General features: G+C 45.8%; 1 protein-coding gene across 1 annotated transcript in view; it reads left to right on the top strand.

The window, feature by feature from the left end:
* Nucleotides 1–26,435, top strand: part of LOC110492453 (dnaJ homolog subfamily C member 5) — a 30,432-nt gene that overhangs the window by 2,062 nt on the left and 1,935 nt on the right. Inside the window, exons 2-4 of the mRNA XM_036947796.2 lie at nucleotides 22,474–22,644; nucleotides 24,380–24,593; nucleotides 24,804–24,975. Coding sequence (XP_036803691.1) covers nucleotides 22,532–22,644; nucleotides 24,380–24,593; nucleotides 24,804–24,975 — 499 coding nt within the window. The 5' untranslated portion in view covers nucleotides 22,474–22,531. The remainder of the gene's footprint in view (nucleotides 1–22,473; nucleotides 22,645–24,379; nucleotides 24,594–24,803; nucleotides 24,976–26,435) is intronic.

Raw genomic sequence — 26,435 nt, 5'->3', positions numbered from 1 at the left:
ACTGACTCTGACAATGGCTGACATAGTGACTATAGAAGATATCATAAATCAAATGTGTGGTTCGTTATTAGGCAGGTCACACATCCAATCCTGCATCCCAAGTGGCGCAGCGTTCTAAGGCACTGAATCTCAGTGTCCCTACAGACCCTGGTTCGATTCCAGGCTGTATCACAACCGGCCGTGATCGGGAGTCCCATAGGGCGGAGCACCATTGGCCCAGCGTCGTCCCGGTTTGCGTTTTGGCTGGCGTAGGCCATTGTCATTGTAAATAAGAATTTGTTCTCAACTGACTTGCCTAGTTAAGTAAAAAAATATGGCCAACCTTCATTTGAGCTCATTTGAGGGTGTGGATTAGCGGCCTAGCTAGCGACCTAGCTAGTGTCAACAAGTTAATTGTGTGTGTGTGTGTGTGTGTGTGTGTATAGGCCTAAAACTTGTGCTATTGACAGTCTTACTGCTTCAGGCAAGCTATGGGTGGAGCTGACCATTAACCTACAGTATTTGTTTGAATGTTGTTGACCCAGAAAAATGTCTCCCTCAATTAGGCAACTCAAAGATCAACATATGTTTGTGGTGGTTACCAGTGATGTAGTGGTAATACAAAAGTCTGATTGCCGGTCGTGGTGGAAAAAAGTAACGCTTTTTATGGGTGGGTGGGCAAACTGTCCCAGAGGGGGGGGGGCACACTGTCCCAGAAGGGGGGAGAGGAAAAGGTGGGGTAAACTGTCCCAGAGGGAGGGAGAGGAAAAGGTGGGTAAACTGTCCCAGAGGGGGGGGGCACACTGTCCCAGAAGGGGGGAGAGGAAAAGGTGGGGTAAACTGTCCCAGAGGGAGGGAGAGGAAAAGGTGGGTAAACTGTCCCAGAGGCGTGGAAAAGGTGGGTAAACTGTCCCAGAGGGAGGGAGAGGAAAAGGTGGGGTAAACTGTCCCAGAGGGAGGGAGAGGAAAAGGTGGGTAAACTGTCCCAGAGGCGTGGAAAAGGTGGGTAAACTGTGTTTATTTGCGTTTACCCTCCATTACTGGCTAGTTTCTATCCATGGTACCAGAGAGGATGGGCCTACTTCTCCTTTCAGGCATGTTGAGAGCCGTTTAACTAGTTGATCTTCGTGTCTTGTGATCTCTGTCCCAATACATTGTTCAACTTTCACTTCCATTGTCCCTGCTGTCGCACACTCACTCTTCTCTCGCCGAATGACATTCTTCCCTAAGCTGCTGCTTCCACATGTGGAAAGGGGCCCACGATAGGGTTTGTAAATCAGCACTGTACACTATCAACACAATGCACAGTAAGCATCCCATTGAGGAAAATACTGTGTTTCTGTCTCAAATGGTACCAGGGCCCTATGGGTAGTGCACTACTTTACACCAGGGCCCTAAGGGTAGTGCACTACTTTAGACTAGGGCCCTAAGGGTAGTGCACTACTTTAGACCAGGGCCCTAAGGGTAGTGCACTACTTTAGACCAGGGCCCTAAGGGTAGTGCACTACTTTTGACCAGGGCCCTATGGGTAGTGCACTACTTTACACCAGGGCCCTATGGGTAGTGCACTACTTTTGACCAGGGCCCTATGGGTAGTGCACTACTTTAGACCAGGGCCCTATGGGTAGTGCACTACTTTAGACCAGGGCCCTATGGGTAGTGCACTACTTTAGACCAGGGCCCTATGGGTAGTGCACAATCTAGGGAAAAGGGTGCAATTCGGTTGGCCGCTGCCCATTTAGTTAATTAATTGGATGCTTTTGCTTCAGAGGTCTATTCCAAAATGTTAAATTAGAGAGCTGAGCTAAGCAGGTTGTGTGTGTGTGTGTGTGTGTGTGTGTGTGTGTGTGCGCAGCTGTGTTTACCTCGGAGCTTGTACCTCCTGTGTCATGTTACTTTGCTAACATTGATTGTACACAAGGAGGAAGGCCTTGGTTGTGGGACAGCTGATAGGACTGAAAGGGAAACCATCTACTCACCATTTAGGCCGGAGCACAGTGGGGCACGCTAGCTGCCTTGGCAGTCTTGTTTACCCTATCCCCTATATACTGCATTAGTTTTGACCTGGAACCCACAGGGGGAATAGATTGAGTAATTTGATTCCACGCGTATAGCCTATGTGCAGCTGCTCAGTATATAGTGTATATAAATGCAACATACAATTTTCAAAGATTTGACTTTGAGTTACAGTTTATAAGGAAATCAGTCAATTTAAATATTTATTAGGCCCTAATTTATGGATTTTATATAACTGGGAATACAGATCTGCATCTGTTGGTCACAGATACCTTTAAAATGTTAAGGGGGGTGGATCAGAAAACCAGTCAGTATCTGGTGTGATCACCATTTGCCTCATGCAGCGCGACACATCTCCTTCTCGTAGAGTTGATCAGGCTGTTGATTGGTGGCCTGTTGGAATGTTGTCCCACTCCTCTTCAATGGCTGTGCGAAGTTGCTGGATATTGGCAGGAACTGGAACACGCTGTCGTACACGTTGATCCAGAGCATCTTAAACATGCCGAATGGGTGACGTGTCTGGTGAAGGTGCAGGTCATGGAAGAACAGGGACATTTTCAGTTTACAGGAATTGTGTGCAGGTCCTTGCGACATGGGGCCGTGCATTATCATGCTGAAACAGGATGTGATGGCGGTGGATGAATGACACGACAACGGGCCTCAGGATCTCGTCACGGTATCTCTGTGCATTGAAATTGCCATCGATTAAATGCAGTTGTGTTTTGTTGTCCGTAGTTTATGCTGCCCGTACCATAACCCCACCCCCACCATGGGCACTCTGTTAACAACGTTGACATTTATTCCTTTACACTTGTGTGTATAAGGTAGTTGTTGTGAAATTGTTAGGTTAGATTACTTGTTGGTTATTACTGCAAGGTCGGAACTAAAAGCACAAGCATTTCGCTACACTCGCATTAACGTCTGCTAACCACGTGTATGTGACCAATAAAATTAGATTTGATCAGCAAACCGCTTGCCCACACAACGCCTGTCATCTGCCCGGTGCAGGTGAAAGCGGGATTCATCTGTGAAGAGCTCACTTCTCCTGCGTGCCAGTAGTAATCGAAGCATTTGACCACTGAAGTTGATTTACGACTCCAAACTGCTGTCCCGTCAAGAGCCCGGCGAAAACGACAAGCAAGCAGATTCCCTGAGACAGTTTCTGACACTTTGTGTATAAATTATTTCATCAGTTGTCCGGGTGGCTGGTCTCAGACGATCCCGCAGGTGACGAAGCCAGATGTAGATGTCCTGGGCTGCTGTGGTTAAACGTGGTGTGCGGTTGTGAGGCCGGTTAGATGTACTGCCAAATTCTCTGAAAACAAATTCTCTGATGCCGCTTAATGTAGAGAAATTAATACAAAATTATCTGGCAACAGCTCTGGTGGATAAAGCTACAGTCAGCATGCCAATTGCACGCTTCCTCAACTTGAGACATCTGTGGCTTTGTGTTGTGTGACACAACTGGACATTTTAGAGTGGCCTTTTATTGTCCCCAGCACAAGGTGCACCTGTGTAATGATCATGGTGTTTAATCAGCTTCTTGATATGCCACACCTGTCAGGTAGATGGATTATCTTGCCAAATGTGAAATGCTCACTAACAGGGATGTAAATACATTTGGTCACAAAATTTGACTGAAATACACTTTTTTTGTGCGTATCGAACATTTCTTCATTTTCTTAAAAAAAGTTTTATTATTTCAGCTCATGAAACATGTTGTGTTTGTATATGTTTGTTCAGTGTATTTTTGTCTGGGTTACGCTGTCTGTGTGTTTATCTGCATCCATTATGGAACTGAGAGGCCATTGAAAGCGACTCAACTGATCTCTGTATAAGTGTCTGGAACATTTAATTTGAATTAAAATTAACATTTAACATTTAATAATAGCAGAACTGTCTCTTTTAGGTCCAGGGATCGTAGTTCATATAGCCCACTCTTTGTTATCCTGAGTCGTGATAATTTTGGCAGCTATGTTAGTTATTTGTCTTTAATATACCTTTTTAGTCTTTAGTCATTTTAGTCATTTCATCCTGTTTTTAGTTATCAGTTGACTAAAATTGGACAAGTTTTGTTTAGTTTGTCACTGACATTTTAGTCACAGTCAAAAAAACAAAAACAAAAAATATTCTATAAAATAATGAATATTTAGGCTACTTCCATTGTGGTCGTTCAGATATCCTTGTCCAACTCGGCCTACTATCCCCTAATATGCCTTAGTTGGCAACGTGATATTGTGGCAGATGGTAACCAGTGCCAGCCATAGTTTTATAAAGCCTTGGTAAGAGGGGGACCAATAGAAAGCTCTGATTTTTCTCTCCGTCATAACGGTCAATGGGGGTGAATAACAGTGGTTTCCTAGAAAAGGGGGAGAATTGGAGCTTTATGAAAATGACAGAAATATTACTGTACTCCTAATTACTGTACCCCCCCCCCAGTCAGATAATACTGACATGGTGTTCCCTCCTCCCCCCCAGTCAGATAATACTGACATGGTGTTCCCTCCTCCTCCCCAGTCAGATAATACTGACATGGTGTTCCCTCCTCCCCCCCCAGTCAGATAATACTGACATGGTGTTCCCTCCTCCCCCCCAGTCAGATAATACTGACATGGTGTTCCCTCCTCCCCCCAGTCAGATAATACTGACATGGTGTTCCCTCCTTCCAACCAGTCAGATAATACTGACATGGTGTTCCCTCCTTCCCCCCAGTCAGATAATACTGACATGGTGTTCCCTCCTTCCAACTAGTCAGATAATACTGACATGGTGTTCCCTCCTCCTCCCCCCAGTCAGATAATACTGACATGGTGTTCCCTCCTCCCCCCCAGTCAGATAATACTGACATGGTGTTCCCTCCTCCTCCCCCAGTCAGATAATACTGACATGGTGTTCCCTCCTCCCCCCCAGTCAGATAATACTGACATGGTGTTCCCTCCTCCCCCCCAGTCAGATAATACTGACATGGTGTTCCCTCCTCCCCCCCAGTCAGATAATACTGACATGGTGTTCCCTCCTCCCCCCAGTCAGATAATACTGACATGGTGTTCCCTCCTCCCCCCAGTCAGATAATACTGACATGGTGTTCCCTCCTTCCCCCCCAGTCAGATAATACTGACATGGTGTTCCCTCCCCCCCCCCCCCCTGGCCAGATAATACTGACATGGTGTTCCCTCCTCCCCCCCCCGGTCTGATAACTTACATGGTGTTCCCTCCTCCCCCCGGTCTGATATATGACATGGTGTTCCCTCCTCCCCCCGGTCTGATAACTGACATGGTGTTCCCTCCTCCCCCTCCTCCCCCCGGTCTGATAACTGACATGGTGTTCCCTCCTCCCCCCGGTCTGATAACTGACATGGTGTTCCCTCCTCCCCCCGGTCTGATAACTGACTTGGTGTTCCCTCCTCCCCCCCCCCCCCCGGTCTGATAACTGACTTGGTGTTCCCTCCTTCCCCCCCCCCCGGTCTGATAACTGACTTGGTGTTCCCTCCTCCCCCCCCCCCCCCCCCCCCGGTCTGATAACTGACCTGGTGTTCCCTCCTTCCCCCCGGTCAGCCTGGCCCTGCTGCTGTTGTTTTTCCTCTCTCTTCACACATCACGACACAGAGGTATTAATATGCTGACGATGGATGTTAATCCACTGGATTCTGCTGTCTCACATTATTATAGTTGAATGATTTCATGAGGATTTGGGATAGTGGTAGTAGTCTCCACATCCTGTCTGTCTCCAGACAGAGACTAGGATAATGATGGAGATGGATTGGGGTTTGGAAAGAAACAGAAGGATTTGGAGGAGGGATGAAAAGGTGTAAAGAGAAGTTTGTTGTGTGTGTGTGCCTAGTAGACTGTCCCTATAGCTCTGAGGTAATATGGTTATGGGGAGAGGGGGAGTCTGCAGGGCAGGCCCATAATGTATAGAGCATATGGAGCTACTCCACAATAAGGAAAGGCAGCAGGAGAATGACGTCTTCATTAATGGGCCTTGTGGTAAACCGGTAGAGAACGACCAATTTTTTTGATTTTTTTAATATTTTTATATCGGGCCGACATTGGGCCGTTATCCTAGAAAAGGCCATTCTCTATCAGCTTTGGCACCACTCACCGCCTGAGCCACACGCAGTGGTGGAAAAACCCAATTGTCACTACTTCAGTCATTTTCTATTAGGGTGTCTTTTTACTTTATCTCAAGTTAAAGTGGAAGGCACCCAGCAAGATATGACTTGAGTAAGTCTAAAAGTATTTTGTTTTAAATATACTTAAGTATCAATATAAATCATAATTCATTTTATATTTCTTATATTAAGCAAACCAGACAGCACGATGATAATTTTAATTATTTATTTTTTTACAGATAGCTTAAGACAATCATTTACAAACAAAGCATTTGTGAGTAACCGGCTCAATTGGGTTTTATGTAGCAAAATTTGAAATACACTACATTTTAGGAACAATGGGGGAAAGTAATTCTGCTTTGAAAGTTGATGAAGTTGTAACCCCACATTTGAGAAAATGGCCCTTGAATGTTTTGGTAGCTACTGGAGAGCTCTTCTTTGTCTACACCAACTCAACACCCACCCATCTCTTTAAGGATTCACATGTGAGGCCATGTGCTAAACAGAGTGAGCACGGTAGTGTGCTAAACAGAGTGAGCACGGTAGTGTGCTAAACAGAGTGAGCACGGTAGTGTGCTAAACAGAGTGAGCACGGTAGTGTGCTAAACAGAGTGAGCACGGTGTGTGCTAAACAGAGTGAGCACGGTAGTGTGCTAAACAGAGTGAGCACGGTAGTGTGCTAAACAGAGTGAGCACGGTAGTGTGCTAAACAGAGTGAGCACGGTAGTGTGCTAAACAGAGTGAGCACGGTAGTGTGCTAAACAGAGTGAGCACGGTAGTGTGCTAAACAGAGTGAGCACGGTAGTGTGCTAAACAGAGTGAGCACGGTAGTGTGCTAAACAGAGTGAGCACGGTAGTGTGCTAAACAACCAAAGATTTCTAGACTAAAGGCTGGTTTATGGTCTATCCACATGTCTGTAGACAGTTGTCATTATGAAAAAGTATGAAAACAAAAACAACAAGCTGCTTGACATCAGCAGCCTGGCGGTCCAAAATAGCATAACTGGTGCATTTTAACACCAATAAACCCATCGGTTTAAAAATGAATTTAGTTTATGTCAATCTAGCAAACCAGGCAACTAAAAGCAACTTTCTAAACAATGTTTTGGTTCATTTCTACCCTGTTAGCTTGTTCGCTAGTTAGCTTGTTCGCTAGTTCGCTAGTTCGCTTGTTCGCTAACGTTAATGACAAAGCAAAACGTTTTTTAAAGCAAAACATGTAAATATCACATTTTACATAACCAATTCGGACGCATTACTCGTTACTTTGTTTAAAGACCTTTGGCAGTGATTACAGCCTCGAGTCTTCTTGGATATGACACTACAAGCTTGGCACACCTGTATTTGGGGAGTTTCTCCCATTCTTCTCTGCAGATCCTCTCAAACTCTGTCAGGTTGGATGGGGAGCATTGCTGCACAGCTATTTTCAGGTCTCTCCAGAGATGTTCGATCAGTTTCAGGTCCGGACTCTGGCTGGACAACTCAAGGACATTCAGAGACTTGTCCAGAAGCCACTCCTGCGTTGTCTTGGCTGTGGGCTTAGGGTTGTTGTCCTGTTGGTAGGTGAACCTTCGCACCAGTCTGAGGTTCTGGGCACTCTGGGGCAGGTTTTCATCAAGGATCTCTCTGTACTTTGCTCCGTTCATGGTGCCAGGTTTCCTCCAGACGTGACGCTTGGCATTCAGACCAAAGAGTTCAATCTTGGTTTCATCAGACCAGAGAATCAGTCCTTCAGGTGCCTTTTTGCAAACTCCAAACTCTATGCAAATGTTGTTAATCACAAGGCTAATATAAGTCCCAAAAGGAAGGAAAACCGATTGTCATCTGTAGCACCATAGACTCCACTGATCAGCCAAAACAAGCTCAATAACGCTGTGCATGAACACATTCCTATTGAATATGCATTCCCCTTTACTGTGAGTAGGCATATGCCGTTTTACCATTTCAAATAAAAATTATTTTTTTGATTTTAAAATGTACGCATTCATGCATAGATGGCTGTCTATTCTAAATTTGTCATCAACATTTAAAAAAATTGAATGATGCTGAATATCGGCCTAAAATTTCGCCCAATCTGCCTCCCGGACCCCCAAAAAAATCGGTTTCGTCATCGGCCCTACAAAAAAAAAAAATCAATATCGTTCGTTTCTATAAACCGGGGCACTCAGAGCTCTGACTATTGTTCTGTTTTACGTCTCATTAGGCAGAATGATCCGGAATGACCTCGGGGCCTCCTTTGTCTAGCTGGGATTACATTAGGGTTTCTGGTCTATTGTGGCCCCTGGGGTGGTGGATGGAGTTTAAGATAATGATCATTGATCTGTGGTGGGTGAATCACATCGCTGCATCTTCCATTTTGTTTTCTTAAATTATAATGTGAGATAATATAGATTGGTTGATCAAGGTAATGAAGCAAGGTGACCAGACATGCTTTGTTGCTACTCATGGACACGTAAAGGCTTGATCGTTGCTCCAACCTACATATTAATTTAGTACTGGTACAGTTTTTCAATACATTTTTTTTTATATTTGTAGCCAATGTTCCCTCAATGTTTGTCTTTTTAAGCATTGAGAAAATGTCAGGTCTGCTGTGCACCGACTGGAACGTTGTGAAAAATCCTGTGCAACTTCCCATTTTTATTGTTAACTTAAAGCGGGTACAGCCTCAGTGTTAACATTGGCCAAGTAGACTACTGTGGCTATTTGATCATAATGTAGGGCCTACTAGAGTGGCCTACCATCAAAAACATTGGAGTAAATACATCCCATAACATTTTAACATGGAAGAAGCTGTTCTATCATTCAGCCTACAGCAGCAGCCAATGTGTGGTGTGCAAGGGCTTGACATGAACCTGTCGATCCACTTGTCCTTCAGACAATGAAGTGACTGGAAATGTCGTTGTGTTGTTTGATACAAGAAACCTCTTTACAAAATAAAAGGCATTATTGTTCCCGTAACATTATTATTACAAAGAATCTGACAAATTATGCTAGCCTCTTCCTACTTATTATGCTAGCCTCTTCCTACTTATTATGCTAGCCTCTTCCTACTTATTATGCTAGCCTCTTCCTACTTATTATGCTAGCCTCTTCCTACTTATTATGCTAGCCTCTTCCTACTTATTATGCTAGCCTCTTCCTACTTATTATGCTAGCCTCTTCCTACTTATTATGCTAGCCTCTTCCTACTTATTATGCTAGCCTCTTCCTACTTATTATGCTAGCCTCTTCCTAAGCCTTTCTCAAAATACATCTCTTAAGACAAAATAAATATATATTTTAACTAACTTGCTGCAGTTCGCCTCACGCTAGGACGCCCAGCATTCAACTGTTTTTATTTTTTTATGTTTTTTCAAAACAGACGGGCTCAACCTCGCTTTCTTATGGGGATAACTTAAGACTCTATCTTAGAGGAGAAATTATTTCTTATTCTTCTCATTTAAACAAATCTGGGAAAAGCTAGACTAGAAGAACTATCTAAAGCCGTCCTTGACTTAGACCACCGACATGCCTTGACTCCGTCTCCAGAGCTAATATAAGCAACGTTTTGAATTTACGGTCTGAATTTAATCTCTTGTCCACTACAGATGCAGAACGGTTTCTATTGCATTCACATGGTACCTACTATGAACAATGGCGACAGGGCTGCTAGCACACCTATTAAAACGCAGCGCTAACTGCCGTCTGATTTCCCCAAATTTAAAGATTCCTCTCATAGCTTGATTTCTGACCCTACGGGGATCGACGACATCTTCAAATATGTTTTTATTCCTTCCTGTAGACGTCTGAATATCCATCAGATACAATATGACTACATTTTTGGGGGGTGTGAACTGGAGACTCCCACAGTTAAGACTAAAACTGTTTTTAGTTTTGTACGCTAGGCTATTTCATTTATGGGGCTTGATTTATGGATAAAGCCTCATTCTGATCTGATTCCCAATGATCAGTGTAAAAATCTTTTTTTTTTTTTTTTTTTTAAATATAAGAAAATATTTACCCCTTTTTCTCCCCAATTTCGTGGTGTCCAATTGTTAGTAATTACTGTCTTGTCTCATCGCTACAACTCCCGTACGGGCTCGGGAGAGACGAAGGTTGAAAGTCATGCGTCCTCCGATACACAACCCAACCAAGCCGCACTGCTTCTTAACACAGCGCGCATCCAACCCGGAAGCCAGCCGCACCAATGTGTCGGAGGCTACACCGTGCACCTGGCGACCTTGGTTAGCGTGCACTGTGCCCAGCCCGCCACAGGAGTCGCTGGTGCGCGATGAGACAAGGATATCCCTACTGGCCAAAACCCTCCCTAACCCGGACGACGCTAGGCCAATTGTGCGTCGCCCCACGGACCTCCCGGTCGCGGCCTGTTGCGAACAGAGCCTGAGCACGAACCCAGAGTCTCTGGTGGCACAGCTAGCGCTGCGATGCAGTGCCCTAGACCACTGCGCCACCCGGGAGGCCAAAGATGTCTCCTTTTGATAAAACAGGAAGTGTAAAGATGTCTCCTTTTTTGATAAAACAGGAAGTGTACAGATGTCTCCTTTTGATAAAACAGGAAGTGTAAAGATGTCTCCTTTTTGATAAAACAGGAAGTGTGCAGATGATAGTTTATTATGTTGCTCCAGCGGTTCTGAATTTGTGACGCGCCCGACTGTCCACATTTTACTGTGCACTAACCTTTTGATTGTAACCTTATTTTTTTGAATGATTTGGGAGTTTCATTTATATGTTACAGCACTTTGATTTCAGTATTTAAATATGTTGAGATGGAACCAAATTATCTGTTTCTGTCGTCAGTCCTTTTTTAAAAATCGGACAGATGGGGTCCGTATGGTCTACGGTAGGCTAGAGGTCTGATGTGATAGCCTGCCTATAACTCTGTTCCTGTTCTACTCAGAGATAATCGGACAGATGGGGTCCGTATGGTCTACGGTAGGCTAGAGGTCTGATGTGATAGTCTGCCTTATAACTCTGTTCCTGTTCTACTCAGAGATAAACGGACAGATGGGGTCCGTATGGTCTACGGTAGGCTAGAGGTCTGATGTGATAGTCTGCCTTATAACTCTGTTCCTGTTCTACTCAGAGATAAACGGACAGATGGGGTCCGTATGGTCTACGGTAGGCTAGAGGTCTGATGTGATAGCCTGCCTTATAACTCTGTTCCTGTTCTACTCAGAGATAAACAGATGGGGTCCGTATGGTCTACGGTAGGCTAGAGGTCTGATGTGATAGCCTGCCTTATAACTCTGTTCCTGTTCTACTCAGAGATAAACAGATGGGGTCCGTATGGTCTATGGTAGGCTAGAGGTCTGATGTGATAGTCTGCCTTATAACTCTGTTCCTGTTCTACTCAGAGATGAACAGATGGGGTCCGTATGGTCTACGGTAGGCTAGAGGTCTGATGTGATAGTCTGCCTTATAACTCTGTTCCTGTTCTACTCAGAGATAATCGGACAGATGGGGTCCGTATGGTCTACGGTAGGCTAGAGGTCTGATGTGATAGTCTGCCTTATAACTCTGTTCCTGTTCTACTCAGAGATAATCAAATTGGAAATTAGCTATTATCAGGCTGGAAAATGCAATGCATGTCTGTTAAATTTGGAACACTCGGCCCCCGCCCCGCGTACTCGGCCAGTCAGGAGCCGCTACTGTGTTGTGGACCTGGTATAATCCTTTTAACTAAATGGCACGTGCTAAAAATCTAATCAAATGTATTGGTCACATACACACCTTTTGGCAGATTGTTATTGCGGGTGTAGTGAAATGCTTACGTCCCTACAATGCAGTAATATCTAACTAAATGCTTGTCTTCCTAGCTCCAACAGTGCAGTAATATCTAACTAAATGTTCCTAGCTCCAACAGTGCAGTAATATCTAACTAAATGCTGGTGTTCCTAGCTCCAACAGTGCAGTAATATCTAACTAAATGCTGGTGTTCCTAGCTCCAACAGTGCAGTAGTATCTAACTAAATGTTTGTGTTCCTAGCTCCAACAGTGCAGTAATATCTAACTAAATGCTTGTGTTCCTAGCTCCAACAGTGCAGTAATATCTAACTAAATGTTCCTAGCTCCAACAGTGCAGTAATATCTAACTAAATGTTCCTAGCTCCAACAGTGCAGTAATATCTAATTAAATGTTCCTAGCTCCAACAGTGCAGTAATATCTAACTAAATGCTTGTGTTCCTAGCTCCAACAGTGCAGTAATATCTAACTAAATGTTCCTAGCTCCAACAGTGCAGTAATATCTAACTAAATGTTCCTAGCTCCAACAGTGCAGTAATATCTAACTAAATGTTCCTAGCTCCAACAGTGCAGTAATATCTAACTAAATGTTCCTAGCTCCAACAGTGCAGTAATATCTAACTAAATGTTCCTAGCTCCAACAGTGCAGTAATATCTAACTAAATGTTCCTAGCTCCAACAGTGCGGTAATATCTAACTAAATGCTGGTGTTCCTAGCGCCAACAGTGCAGTAATATCTAGCTAAATGCTTGTGTTCCTAGCTCCAACAGTGCAGTAATATCTAACTAAATGCTGGTGTTCCTAGCTCCAACAGTGCAGTAGTATCTAACTAAATGCTGGTGTTCCTAGCTCCAACAGTGCAGTAGTATCTAACTAAATGCTGGTGTTCCTAGCTCCAACAGTGCAGTAGTATCTAACTAAATGTGGGTGTTCCTAGCTCCAACAGTGCAGTAGTATCTAACTAAATGTGGGTGTTCCTAGCTCCAACAGTACAGTAATATCTAACTAAATGCTGGTGTTCCTAGCTCCAACAGTGCAGTAGTATCTAACTAAATGTGGGTGTTCCTAGCTCCAACAGTACAGTAATATCTAACTAAATGCTGGTGTTCCTAGCTCCAACAGTGCAGTAGTATCTAACTAAATGTGGGTGTTCCTAGCTCCAACAGTGCAGTAATATCTAACTAAATGTTCCTAGCTCCAACAGTGCAGTAATATCTAACTAAATGTTCCTAGCTCCAACAGTGCGGTAATATCTAACTAAATGCTGGTGTTCCTAGCTCCAACAGTGCAGTAATATCTAACTAAATGTTCCTAGCTCCAACAGTGCAGTAATATCTAACTAAATGCTGGTTTATGGTCTATCCACATGTCCGTAGACAGGAGGTTAGTACGCAAAGGTGAGTACAGAGTGCGTTGTATACCCGTGCTTAGTATACGGAGAGTGTGTGACAAAGGAGCCAGGGGGCAAACTGATCTGCTGTCATCATGTTTTAGGAGGACGTGGCCTCCCCTGTTTGACTGTCACTGTTAGTTCTGAAAATCTCCCTGTTCTGTGTTAGTAGAAGACGAAGAACCTGGAGGTGGAGCGAAGGGTTGAGCCGGTGACCGTAACGCAGGACGACAGTCCGAGAACACACTGACCTGCCCCAAACACACTTCGCCGTCTGTATGCAAGGACCTGTCTATATCAGACACGGTCACTAGAGCAGGATCTGAGCAGCATCGCCGTGCTCTTTAGTGTCTTGGCAAGGAAACAAAACACACAGCAGATCTAATTTATTTAGGGAAACATCCCTGGTGTTGGAAACAAACATCATTATGATGTCATCCAGACATTATGACATTAAGATGTCATCCAGACATTATGATGTCATCCAGACATTATGACATTATGATGTCATCCAGACATTATGACATTATGATGTCATCCAGACATTATGATGTCATCCAGACATTATGATGTCATCCAGAGTCACATGTATTTATTTTCCAGGTTATAGAACACAATATATTTTTTTCTGCCATGGAAAGATTTGCAATATTTGAGCTACTGGTATTATCCCAGCCCTAACAATCAACACATACTTCCCTAAGCCTGCCATATACACACACACAGCTAACCACCAACGCGTACTGACCTGCCCATAGCTAATACTAACACACAGCTAACCACCAACGTGTACTGACCTGCCCATAGCTAACACAAAGCTAACCACCAACGCGCACTGACCTGCCCATAGCTAACACACAGCTAACCACCAACGTGTACTGACCTGCCCATAGCTAACACTAACACACAGCTAACCACCAACGCGCACTGACCTGCCCATAGCTAACACACAGCTAACCACCAACGCGTACTGACCTGCCCATAGCTAACACACAGCTAACCACCAACGTGTACTGACCTGCCCATAGCTAACACACAGCTAACCACCAACGCGTACTGACCTGCCCATAGCTAATACTAACACACAGCTAACCACCAACGCGCACTGACCTGCCCATAGCTAACACACAGCTAACCACCAACGTGTACTGACCTGCCCATAGCTAACACACAGCTAACCACCAACGCGTACTGACCTGCCCATAGCTAATACTAACACACAGCTAACCACCAACGCGTACTGACCTGCCCATAGCTAACACACAGCTAACCACCAACGCGTACTGACCTGCCCATAGCTAATACTAACACACAGCTAACCACCAACGCGTACTGACCTGCCCATAGCTAACACACAGCTAACCACCAACGCGTACTGACCTGCCCATAGCTAACACACAGCTAACCACCAACGCGTACTGACCTGCCCATAGCTAACACACAGCTAACCACCAACGTGCACTGACCTGCCCATAGCTAACACTAACACACAGCTAACCACCAACGCGTACTGACCTGCCCATAGCTAACACTAACACACAGCTAACCACCAACGCGCACTGACCTGCCCATAGCTGACAACCAACGCGCACTGACCTGCCCATAGCTAACACACAGCTAACCACCAACGCGTACTGACCTGCCCATAGCTAACACACAGCTAACCACCAACGCGTACTGACCTGCCCATAGCTAACACACAGCTAACCACCAACGCGTACTGACCTGCCCATAGCTAACACTAACACACAGCTAACCACCAACGCGCACTGACCTGCCCATAGCTAACACTAACACACAGCTAACCACCAACGCGTACTGACCTGCCCATAGCTAACACTAACACACAGCTAACCGCCAACGCGTACTGACCTGCCCATAGCTAACACACAGCTAACCACCAACGCGTACTGACCTGCCCATAGCTAACACACAGCTAACCACCAACGCGTACTGACCTGCCCATAGCTAACACACAGCTAACCACCAACGCGTACTGACCTGCCCATAGCTAACACACAGCTAACCACCAACGCATACTGACCTGCCCATAGCTAACACACAGCTAACCACCAACGCGTACTGACCTGCCCATAGCTAACACACAGCTAACCACCAACGCGTACTGACCTGCCCATAGCTAACACACAGCTAACCACCAACGCGCACTGACCTGCCCATAGCTAACACACAGCTAACCACCAACGCGTACTGACCTGCCCATAGCTAACACACAGCTAACCACCAACGCGTACTGACCTGCCCATAGCTAACACACAGCTAACCACCAACGCGTACTGACCTGCCCATAGCTAACACACAGCTAACCACCAACGCGCACTGACCTGCCCATAGCTAACACACAGCTAACCAACAACGCGCACTGACCTGCCCATAGCTAACACTAACACACAGCTAACCACCAACGTGTACTGACCTGCCCATAGCTAACACACAGCTAACCAACAACGCGCACTGACCTGCCCATAGCTAACACTAACACACAGCTAACCACCAACGTGTACTGACCTGCCCATAGCTAACACAAAGCTAACCACCAACGCGCACTGACCTGCCCATAGCTAACACACAGCTAACCACCAACGCGCACTGACCTGCCCATAGCTAACACACAGCTAACCACCAACGTGTACTGACCTGCCCATAGCTAACACACAGCTAACCACCAACGCGTACTGACCTGCCCATAGCTAATACTAACACACAGCTAACCACCAACGCGTACTGACCTGCCCATAGCTAACACACAGCTAACCACCAACGCGTACTGACCTGCCCATAGCTAATACTAACACACAGCTAACCACCAACGCGTACTGACCTGCCCATAGCTAACACACAGCTAACCACCAACGCGTACTGACCTGCCCATAGCTAACACACAGCTAACCACCAACGCGTACTGACCTGCCCATAGCTAACACACAGCTAACCACCAACGTGCACTGACCTGCCCATAGCTAACACTAACACACAGCTAACCACCAACGCGTACTGACCTGCCCATAGCTAACACGAACACACAGCTAACCACCAACGCGTACTGACCTGCCCATAGCTAACACTAACACACAGCTAACCACCAACGCGTACTGACCTGCCCATAGCTAACACACAGCTAACCACCAACGTGTACTGACCTGCCCATAGCTAACACTAACACACAGCTAACCACCAACGCGTACTGACCTGCCCATAGCTAACACTAACACACAGCTAACCACCAACGCGTACTGACCTGCCCATAGCTAACACACAGCTAACCACCAACGCGTACTGACCTGCCCATAGCTAACACACAGCTAACCACCAACGCGTACTGACCTGCCCATAGCTAACACACAGCTAACCACCAACGCGTACTGACCTGCCCATAGCTAACGCTAACACACAGCTAACCACCAACGCGTACTGACCTGCCCATAGCTAACACAAACACACAGCTAACCACCAACGTGTACTGACCTGCCCATAACTAACACACAGCTAACCACCAACGCGTACTGACCTGCCCATAGCTAACACACAGCTAACCACCAACGCGTACTGACCTGCCCATAGCTAACACACAGCTAACCACCAACGCGTACTGACCTGCCCATAGCTAACACACAGCTAACCACCAACGCGTACTGACCTGCCCATAGCTAACACTAACACACAGCTAACCACCAACGCGTACTGACCTGCCCATAGCTAACACTAACACACAGCTAACCGCCAACGCGTACTGACCTGCCCATAGCTAACACACAGCTAACCACCAACGCGTACTGACCTGCCCATAGCTAACACAAACACACAGCTAACCACCAACGCGTACTGACCTGCCCATAGCTAACACAAACACACAGCTAACCACCAACGCGTACTGACCTGCCCATAGCTAACACTAACACATACTGTCTGAAAGCTGTAAAACATAGACACACACACCGCTGGTTGACAGGATGCCTGGTTTAATGGCATGGCTTTAGTGGCTCCATCTAGGCAGCGGAGCCTCCGCTTGGTCGGTCTGTGTATCGGAGCCGTGTTGCATCAGTGTGTTTAGGCCTAGTGAGGGTTGTTATGGCGACGTGGCGGGGTGTCGACCATCTGGTGAGGGTTTTAGTGGACACACACACACACACACACACACAGACTCCTAATGGCAGCTGTGGCAACAGGATTCTGTAACCACGGCGACTCTACATCTATCCCTCGCGGTCTCGTATTTTTTATAATTTTTTATCCTCAACACCTGATTTCTCTCATATATCACCTCCCTTTGTTCTGAACATGGCATCGCTTGACACCGTCTAACTTGAATAGCCGCTAACCAGGCAGAATTGTAAACCCCCATTGGTAGCTGCTATGACTGGCTACTCATGGTGTGTTTCTGTACATGGGGGGGGGGGGGGTAGTAGGTTAATTCACATTGACACATCAATAAGAGGCAACGGTGTAATTAAGGAAGCGGCTTTCTGCCCAGATATCACCTGAGGTGGCGTGCCACACTGTAACCCCTCCCCCTTAAGCGCTATGGGCCCCCCCCCACACACACACACTAGCCTTTAGTCACTGATCTAGGACCAGTTTAGCTTACCCATAGCCTAAACCCTTACCACTATGGAGGCATATAAAATAATGATCTCGGATCAGTCAGTGTCTAGGGCTCTCCACCCTTGGTTAATCCCAACAGGGCTCTCAGAGGAAATGATCAGATTATCCTGAACCAGCGGGCCGCCCTACTGCTACTTGGTGGTGAGCCTGTTCTTACTACCTGCCTTTTCTTACTGCCTGCCTGTCGGGGTTATTTTCGTGCACGAGCCCTGTCAGAACAGGCAGGCAAAGTGAGACCGAGGCCACGAATAGCCTAAAAAATTACCCAGAGGGAGAGGGTCATGGAGTTTGAACTTGCTATTAAAAAATGAAAATAAAAAAAAAGTGTGAGGAAAGGTCAACTCGTTTGTCTGTTGGCTAATAGGCTGCATGGCTTTCATGAGCTGAACCATTCCTGTGACCCCATCAGATTATACCGTCAAACAACAAGTGTACAGGCCTTCTCTAGGAGAACAGGTAGATCAGTGGGAGGCCTTCCAGGCCAGAGATGAAAGGAAGGGAACCATGGCAGTGTGTAGAACCAGTCAGTCACATTACACATAGTAATGTCATTAGATTAGTCGGCCTGAATGAGTTCCCAGGTTCCTAAATTAACCAATGAACCAGGGGTTGGCCTCTTCCTGTGTGTGCCAATCAGTCAGTGAAGAGGAGAATAGTCTGTCTCTCCGAGCCCCACGGCGTGACACACACACACACACACACCATGGCTCGTAGTCCTAGCTACCCCTCTGCTCCATCATTTCTCTTCACTGATCTCTCAACTTCTCTCCTCTGTTTACCCCCTCGGTGGCTGTGAGGGGTGAGCCGGCTGGCCCTCGGTGGCTGTGAGGGGTGAGCCGGCTGGCCCTCGGTGGCTGTGAGGGGTGAGCCGGCTGGCCCTCGGTGGCTGTGAGGGGTGAGCCGGCTGGCCCTCGGTGGCTGTGAGGGGTGAGCCGGCTGGCCCTCGGTGGCTGTGAGGGGTGAGCCGGCTGGCCCTCGGTGGCTGTGAGGGGTGAGCCGGCTGGCCCTCGGTGGCTGTGAGGGGTGAGCCGGCTGGCCCTCGGTGGCTGTGAGGGGTGAGCCGGCTGGCCCTCGGTGGCTGTTAGGGGTGAGCCGGCTGGCCCTCGGTGGCTGTGAGGGGTGAGCCGGCTGGCGCTGTGCCACAGATGAAGTGTGATTTCTACCAGCAGCTAGCCAGGGATTGCCTGGGGTTTTCTCGTAAGGGGGCAAAAAATCCGTCCTCTCCTCCGTGACCCGGAAACCGATGTGGTCGAAGTGTGTCAATTCCTTAGTAGGAAGAAGACTGTCGTCCCCTCCTTTTGGCAAGGAAGCACACCCCTCTGGAATGCAGCCTTGCTCCCTCCACAGAGACCGACATACATAATTCTCTCTCACAAGGATATGTTATGTAGGCCAAATGCTATGAGGTTGTCATGATGCATTAGGTGTGTAATCCGTGTGACTATTTTGTCTGAGATGCGGGCAGGTTTTTCCCATGAAATTCGAGGATATTTGAAGGAAACTAGATCAAAGTATGATGGAAAAAGGGACTCTCTTGCTACTGGTTCCCTTCCCTCATGTTAAAACACCTGGATTCATGATTAAAGGGACAAAGTGACATCACCCTAACTCTTAATTTAATACACCAACAGGAACCTTCTCTTACCTAATTTAAATAAGTACCGTCTTGTAGTCAACATCGGGAGTAGGCATGTTTGCAGAGGGCCGTGGTTTATATAGCTAGATAGCTACTCTACCGGTGCCAATATTTGACTGTAGGGTGTCAGCTAATATGATTAAAAGTTTACCCTATTAATTAATGGCAAAGATACTTATGTTCCCATTTCATCTGTGTCTGGTGTTAGCTAGTGACTGGCTAGCTAGGTCTTCATGTGTCTGGTGTTAGCTAGTGACTGACTAGCTAGGTCTTCATCTGTGTCTGGTGTTAGCTAGTTACTGGCTAGCTAGGTCTTCATCTGTCTGGTTGGTAGCTAGAGACTGGCTAGCTAGGTCTTCATGTGTCTGGTGTTAGCTAGTGACTGGCTAGTGTTAGTGTTCAAATACTGGAGAGTTGAGACCAAATCACGGACGCTGGACAGAGTGGATTTCAGTTGTAACAAAAGACAGTTTTAATGAGTCAGAGATATCTTGTCCCGCAGTTTTACGTGCACGGACCTAGTTCACATAACTCGTCAAGGAGCCAGGTGAAAAAGAGGCCTATACAATGGTTACATACATTTTTATACATAGAATAAAGTAGGTGGAGTCTTGTCGTTTCGGTCTTCTTGACTGGTCGGAGGGTTGGAGGCGGGCCTTGCTCTAGCCAGAGCGGGCCCCATTGGTGCACAGCAAAAGTTCTTTGCTCTTGGGACCGGCCAGTTAGAGGGAGATGAGATGTGTGTTTATATAAGGAAGAGGGGTCAGTCTTATGGCTGGGTGTATGTGTTCTTACGACGGAATGTCTTTGTTTATATGAGCTATGTGTATGAATATTTATATAACACTAGCTAGGTCTTCATCTGTCTGGTTGGTAGCTAGTGACTGGCTAGCTAGGTCTTAATCTGTCTGGTTGGTAGCTAGAGACTGGCTAGCTAGGTCTTCATGTGTCTGGTGTTAGCTAGTGACTGGCTAGCTAGGTCTTCATCTGTCTGGTGTTAGCTAGTGACTGGCTAGCTAGGTCTTCATCTGTCTGGTTGGTAGCTAGTGACTGGCTAGCTAGGTCTTCGTCTGTCTGGTTGGTAGCTAGAGACTGGCTAGCTAGGTCTTCATCTGTGTCTGGTTTTAGCTAGTGACTGGCTAGCTAGGTCTTCATGTGTCTGGTGTTAGCTAGTGACTGGCTAGCTAGGTCGTCATGTGTCTGGTTGGTAGCTAGTGACTGGCTAGCTAGGTCGTCATGTGTCTGGTGTTAGCTAGTGACTGGCTAGCTAGGTCGTCATGTGTCTGGTTGGTAGCTAGAGACTGGCTAGCTAGGTCGTCATGTGTCTGGTGTTAGCTAGTGACTGGCTAGCTAGGTCTTCATGTGTCTGGTGTTAGCTAGTGACTGGCTAGCTAGGTCTTCATCTGTCTGGTGTTAGCTAGTGACTGGCTAGCTAGGGTCTTCAGGCAGGCAGCATGGAACAAAAAGGGGGGGGGGGGGGGGTCATTCCAAACTCAAGTCAACACATTTATCAGTGCCGCTGACAACCCTATCACAAGAGACATGCGAAATGTATAGATATTTCTATTTTGTAAAGTGATATCATTAACTAGGTTTCCATTGGCGACCAGACTTTCATGCGAATATTCAAAAATCTGTTTATTTCCCGCTGGAGGTGTTACCACCAAACTGACTCGTTGATGATATAAATCGTAGTGCAAACAATGTACTTTTTCTCTTCAGTTTTCATGTACCGAATATATTCAATGTGTTTCCATCACATTTTTTACTGCAGCGCCGCATCCAAGCTGCTTGACATCAGCGTTTCAAAGAGCTGTCAGTCAAGGCGAGCTCATGAATATAAGCTCCCCCGCCCACTCAGCCTGTCATTTCAAACTTCCTGGTAGTTAACCATGAGAGGAAGTACTTTCCAAATGACTGTTCAAGACTTAATAAACCTTTTTTTTAATTTTTTTTTTTATTATGTTTTTGTGAAAAATCGCTAGCAGTGATGTCTACTTTCTCAACTTCCTAATATTGAGCAAATGATACTCGTTGGATCTAGAGGTCTTCACGGGTCCAAAAAGGGGGGTGGCTACGGGGACGTCAAAATAATAAACTATTTACCAAATCTATACATTTTTAAATGTTGATTTATTTCTCCTCGCCATTGTCACCTGATAAGACGTGAAGAAGAAAACAAGGCCTAGCCTGTGTGGTCCCTGGGTCGCCAGTATACCTGGGTGGGGGGGTTCCTTGTCAAGAAAAGGTTTAGGAACCCTGGGCTATTTATTTATTTAACCAGGTAGACCGTCTGTCTGTCTGCTAGTGTAGTCTGGCCAGTTGTCTGTCTGTCTGCTAGTGTAGTCTGGCCAGTTGTCTGTCTGCTAGTGTCGTCTGTCTGCTAGTGTCGTCTGTCTGTCTGCTAGTGTCGTCTGTCTGTCTGCTAGTGTAGTCTGGCCAGTTGTCTGTCTGCTGGTGTCGTCTGGCCAGTTGTCTGTCTGCTAGTGTGGTCTGTCTGTCTGCTAGTGTGGTCTGTCTGTCTGCTAGTGTGGTCTGTCTGTCTGCTAGTGTGGTCTGTCTGTCTGCTAGTGTGGTCTGTCTGTCTGCTAGTGTGGTCTGTCTGCTAGTGTTGTCTGTCAGTGTCGTCTGTCTGTCTGCTAGTGTGGTCTGTCTGTCTGCTAGTGTCGTCTGTCTGTCTGCTAGTGTAGTCTTTCTGTCTGTCTGCTAGTGTCGTCTGTCTGTCTGCTAGTGTGGTCTGGCCGTCTGTCTGTCTGCTAGTGTGGTCTGGCCATTTGTCTGTCCTCTGCTAGTGTCGTCTTTGTCTGTCCTCTGCTAGTGTCGTCTTTGTCTGTCCTCTGCTAGTGTCGTCTTTGTCTGTCCTCTGCTAGTGTCATCTGTCTGTCTGCTAGTGTAGAGTCATGTTTTATTTGATCATAGATATTTCTAGAATCTCACCGTCACTGAGTTCCCCCCCCCCCTCCCCCTCTCTCAGACTGGTGAGGAGTGAGTGAGTGAGAGACAGAAGGAGAGAGCGAGAAGGAGTGGTCGTCATGGCAGCTGAAGCGCAGAGACAGCGTTCTCTGTCTACGTCAGGAGACTCGCTCTACCTGGTCCTGGGGATCAACAAGAACGCCACACCAGAGGACATCAAGAAGTCCTACAGGTAACGCTATACCGGGCCACAGGAAGTCCTACAGGTAACACTATACACCACTACACCAGGACATCAAGAAGTCCTACAGGTAACACTATACACCACTATACCAGGACATCAAGAAGTCCTACAGGTAACACTACACCAGGACATCAAGAAGTCCTACAGGTAACACTATACACCACTACACCAGGACTTCAAGAAGTCCTACAGGTAACACTACACCAGGACATCAAGAAGTCCTACAAGTAACACTATACACCACTATACCAGGACATCAAGAAGTCCTACAGGTAACACTATACACCACTATACCAGGACATCAAGAAGTCCTACAGGTAACACTACACCAGGACATCAAGAAGTCCTACAGGTAACGCTATACCAGGACAACAGGAAGTCCTACAGGTAACACTATACACCACTATACCAGGACATCAAGAAGTCCTACAGGTAACACTATACACCACTATACCAGGACAACAGGAAGTCCTACAGGTAACACTATAGGCACGCTACACCACATATTACAGGTCACCGTTACTACACAGCGCCGCTAGCCACGCCAGAGGACAACAGGAAGTCCTATAGGCACGCTACACAGCGCCGCAGGACACAACCAAGAGAATGTGGACTTTAAAAAATAAAATAAAAACACAGTCCACTGTGAGACAAGATCCACTAGAGGTCAACAGAGAGCTGGTGTGCTGCTGTTGCTGAACGACACTGAGTGTACTAAAAACTTAGGAACACCTAGTCTTTCCATGACATAGACTGACCAGGTGAATCTAGGTGAAAAGCTATGATCTCTTATCGATGTCACTTGTTAAATCCACTTCAATCAGTGTAGATGAAGGGGAGGAGACGGGTTAAAGAAGGATTTGTAAGCCTCGAGACAATTGAGACAATGATTGTGTATGTGTGCCATTGAGGGTCAATGGCTGTGGTGTAAAAGTACTTAATTAAAAATACTTAAGTTGTTTTTTTGGGGGGGTATCTATACTTTTATATTTGACAACTTTTACTTCACTACATTCCTAAAGACAATAATGTACTTTTTAGTCCATACATTTTTACCTGACACCCAGAAGTACACATTACATTTTGAATGTGTGGTTTGCGTTAATATCAGGAATTTGAAACAATTTATACTTTTACTTTTGATACTTAAGTATATATTAAAACCAAATACTTTTTGACTTTTACTCAAGTAGTATTTTACTGGGTGACTTTCACTTTTACTTGAGTCATTTTCTATTAATAAGGTATCTTTACTTTTACTCAAGTATGACAATTGGGTACTTTTTCCACCTCTAGTAAATGGGCAAGACAAAAGATTGAAGTGCCTTTTGAACGAGGTATGGTAGTAGGTGCCGGTTTGTGGAAAGAACTGCAACTCTGCTGGGTTTTTCACCCTCAACAGTTTCCTGTGTGTATCAACAATGGTCCACCACCCAAAGGACATCCAGCCAACTGGACACAACTGTGGGAAGCATTGGAGTCAACATGGGCCAGCATCCCTGTGGAACGCTTTCAACACTTCGTAGAGTCCCTGCCCCAGCGAATTTAAGCTGCTCTGAAGGCAACTCTATATTAGGAAGGTGTTCCTAATGCTTTGTACACTCGGTGTATGTGAAAGGGCTGAAGTGATGTCGTTACATGAGGGTTCTAGAACTATGGAATGGGAGGGGATGTTTAACACAGACACCAGTCATAAACCTCTTCCTGTTCTCTGTCCAATCAGGAAGCTGGCTCTGAAGTTCCACCCAGACAAGAATCCAGACAACCCCGAGGCTGCTGATAAGTTTAAGGAAATCAATAACGCCCACGCCATCCTGAACGACTGTACCAAGAGGAACATCTATGACAAGTACGGATCCCTGGGACTGTACGTGGCCGAGCAGTTTGGAGAGGAGAACGTGAACACTTACTTTGTCCTCTCCTCCTGGTGGGCTAAGGTAAGACAACATCTCGTGTTTGGAGAGGAGAATGTCAACACCTAAATTTTAGCGATAGATGTGTCGTTATGGAGTCCCCAGTAAATGTAGTTATAGACATATTGAGTTATGATGGAGTCCCAAGTAAATGTCCCCTCAAGATCAATAAAATGGTCATTAGTTTGTTTGTCTCACCTCTGACCTCTCCCGGACGGTCTCCTCTGTCTGCAGGGCCTGTTCATCTTCTGTGGCTTGGCGACTGGCTGCTACTTCTGCTGCTGTCTGTGCTGCTGCTGTAACTGCTGCTGTGGGAAGTGTAAACCGCGGCCTCCCATGGACCAGGAACCAGAGTTCTACGTCTCCCCTGAAGACCTGGAGGCACAGATGCAGCCTGACGAGAGAGGTGAGGAGTTTAATCAATCAACCAATAGAACTAGAGGTGAGAGAGCTTCATCAACCAATAGAACTAGAGGTGAGAGCTTCATCAACCAATAGAACTAGAGGTGAGAGAGCTTCATCAACCAATAGAACTAGAGGTGAGAGAGCTTCATCAACCAATAGAACTAGAGATGGAGAGACTGTTGTTTAAATCAAATCCTTTCTGGGCACCAATTAAGTACTCTACTGTGATCAAAAATAACTAGAAATAGCTTCTTAGCCTAGAGCAATTTCTCAAGCAAGAATTATGCTAGGACTGTCTGGGAGTTGTCTGAGTGAGGAAGAGTTGTTGGCACTCCCTTTTTTTGATTGTTCTATCTATCTAATATATCGCCTGGTGATGTCACCAGCCAGGTCAAATCTCCATCCCACCAAAAACAGGCTGAAATTTCAGGCCATCTTTTCAAACAGCTCTAACACTAAAAGGGTGTTATCATTTTCACAGTATTATTCCAACCTCAATGTGGAAATATATATATATATATATATATATATATATATATATATATATATATATATATATATATATATATATATATATATATATATATATATATATATATATATATATATATATATATATAGTGCCTTGCGAAAGTATTCGGCCTCCTTGAACTTTGCGACCTTTTGCCACATTTCAGGCTTCAAACATAAAGATATAAAACTGTATTTTTTTGTGAAGAATCAACAACAAGTGGGACACAATCATGAAGTGGAACGACATTTATTGGATATTTCAAACTTTTTTAACAAATCAAAAACTGAAAAATTGGGCGTGCAAAATTATTCAGCCCCTTTACTTTCAGTGCAGCAAACTCTCTCCAGAAGTTCAGTGAGGATCTCTGAATGATCCAATGTTGACCTAAATGACTAATGATGATAAATACAATCCACCTGTGTGTAATCAAGTCTCCGTATAAATGCACCTGCACTGTGATAGTCTCAGAGGTCCGTTAAAAGCGCAGAGAGCATCATGAAGAACAAGGAACACACCAGGCAGGTCCGAGATACTGTTGTGAAGAAGTTTGAAGCCGGATTTGGATACAAAAAGATTTCCCAAGCTTTAAACATCCCAAGGAGCACTGTGCAAGCAATAATATTGAAATGGAAGGAGTATCAGACCACTGCAAATCTACCAAGACCTGGCCGTCCCTCTAAACTTTCAGCTCATACAAGGAGAAGACTGATCAGAGATGCAGCTAAGAGGCCCATGATCACTCTGGATGAACTGCAGAGATCTACAGCTGAGGTGGGAGACTCTGTCCATAGGACAACAATCAGTCGTATATTGCACAAATCTGGCCTTTATGGAAGAGTGGCAAGAAGAAAGCCATTTCTTAAAGATATCCATAAAAAGTGTTGTTTAAAGTTTGCCACAAGCCACCTGGGAGACACACCAAACATGTGGAAGAAGGTGCTCTGGTC

This window comes from Oncorhynchus mykiss, chromosome 16 (assembly GCF_057628025.1).
Source record: "Oncorhynchus mykiss isolate SJ-2025 chromosome 16, ASM5762802v1, whole genome shotgun sequence".
Classification (NCBI taxonomy): Eukaryota; Metazoa; Chordata; class Actinopteri; order Salmoniformes; family Salmonidae; genus Oncorhynchus; species Oncorhynchus mykiss.
This window is presented reverse-complemented; position numbering and strand designations above follow the sequence as displayed.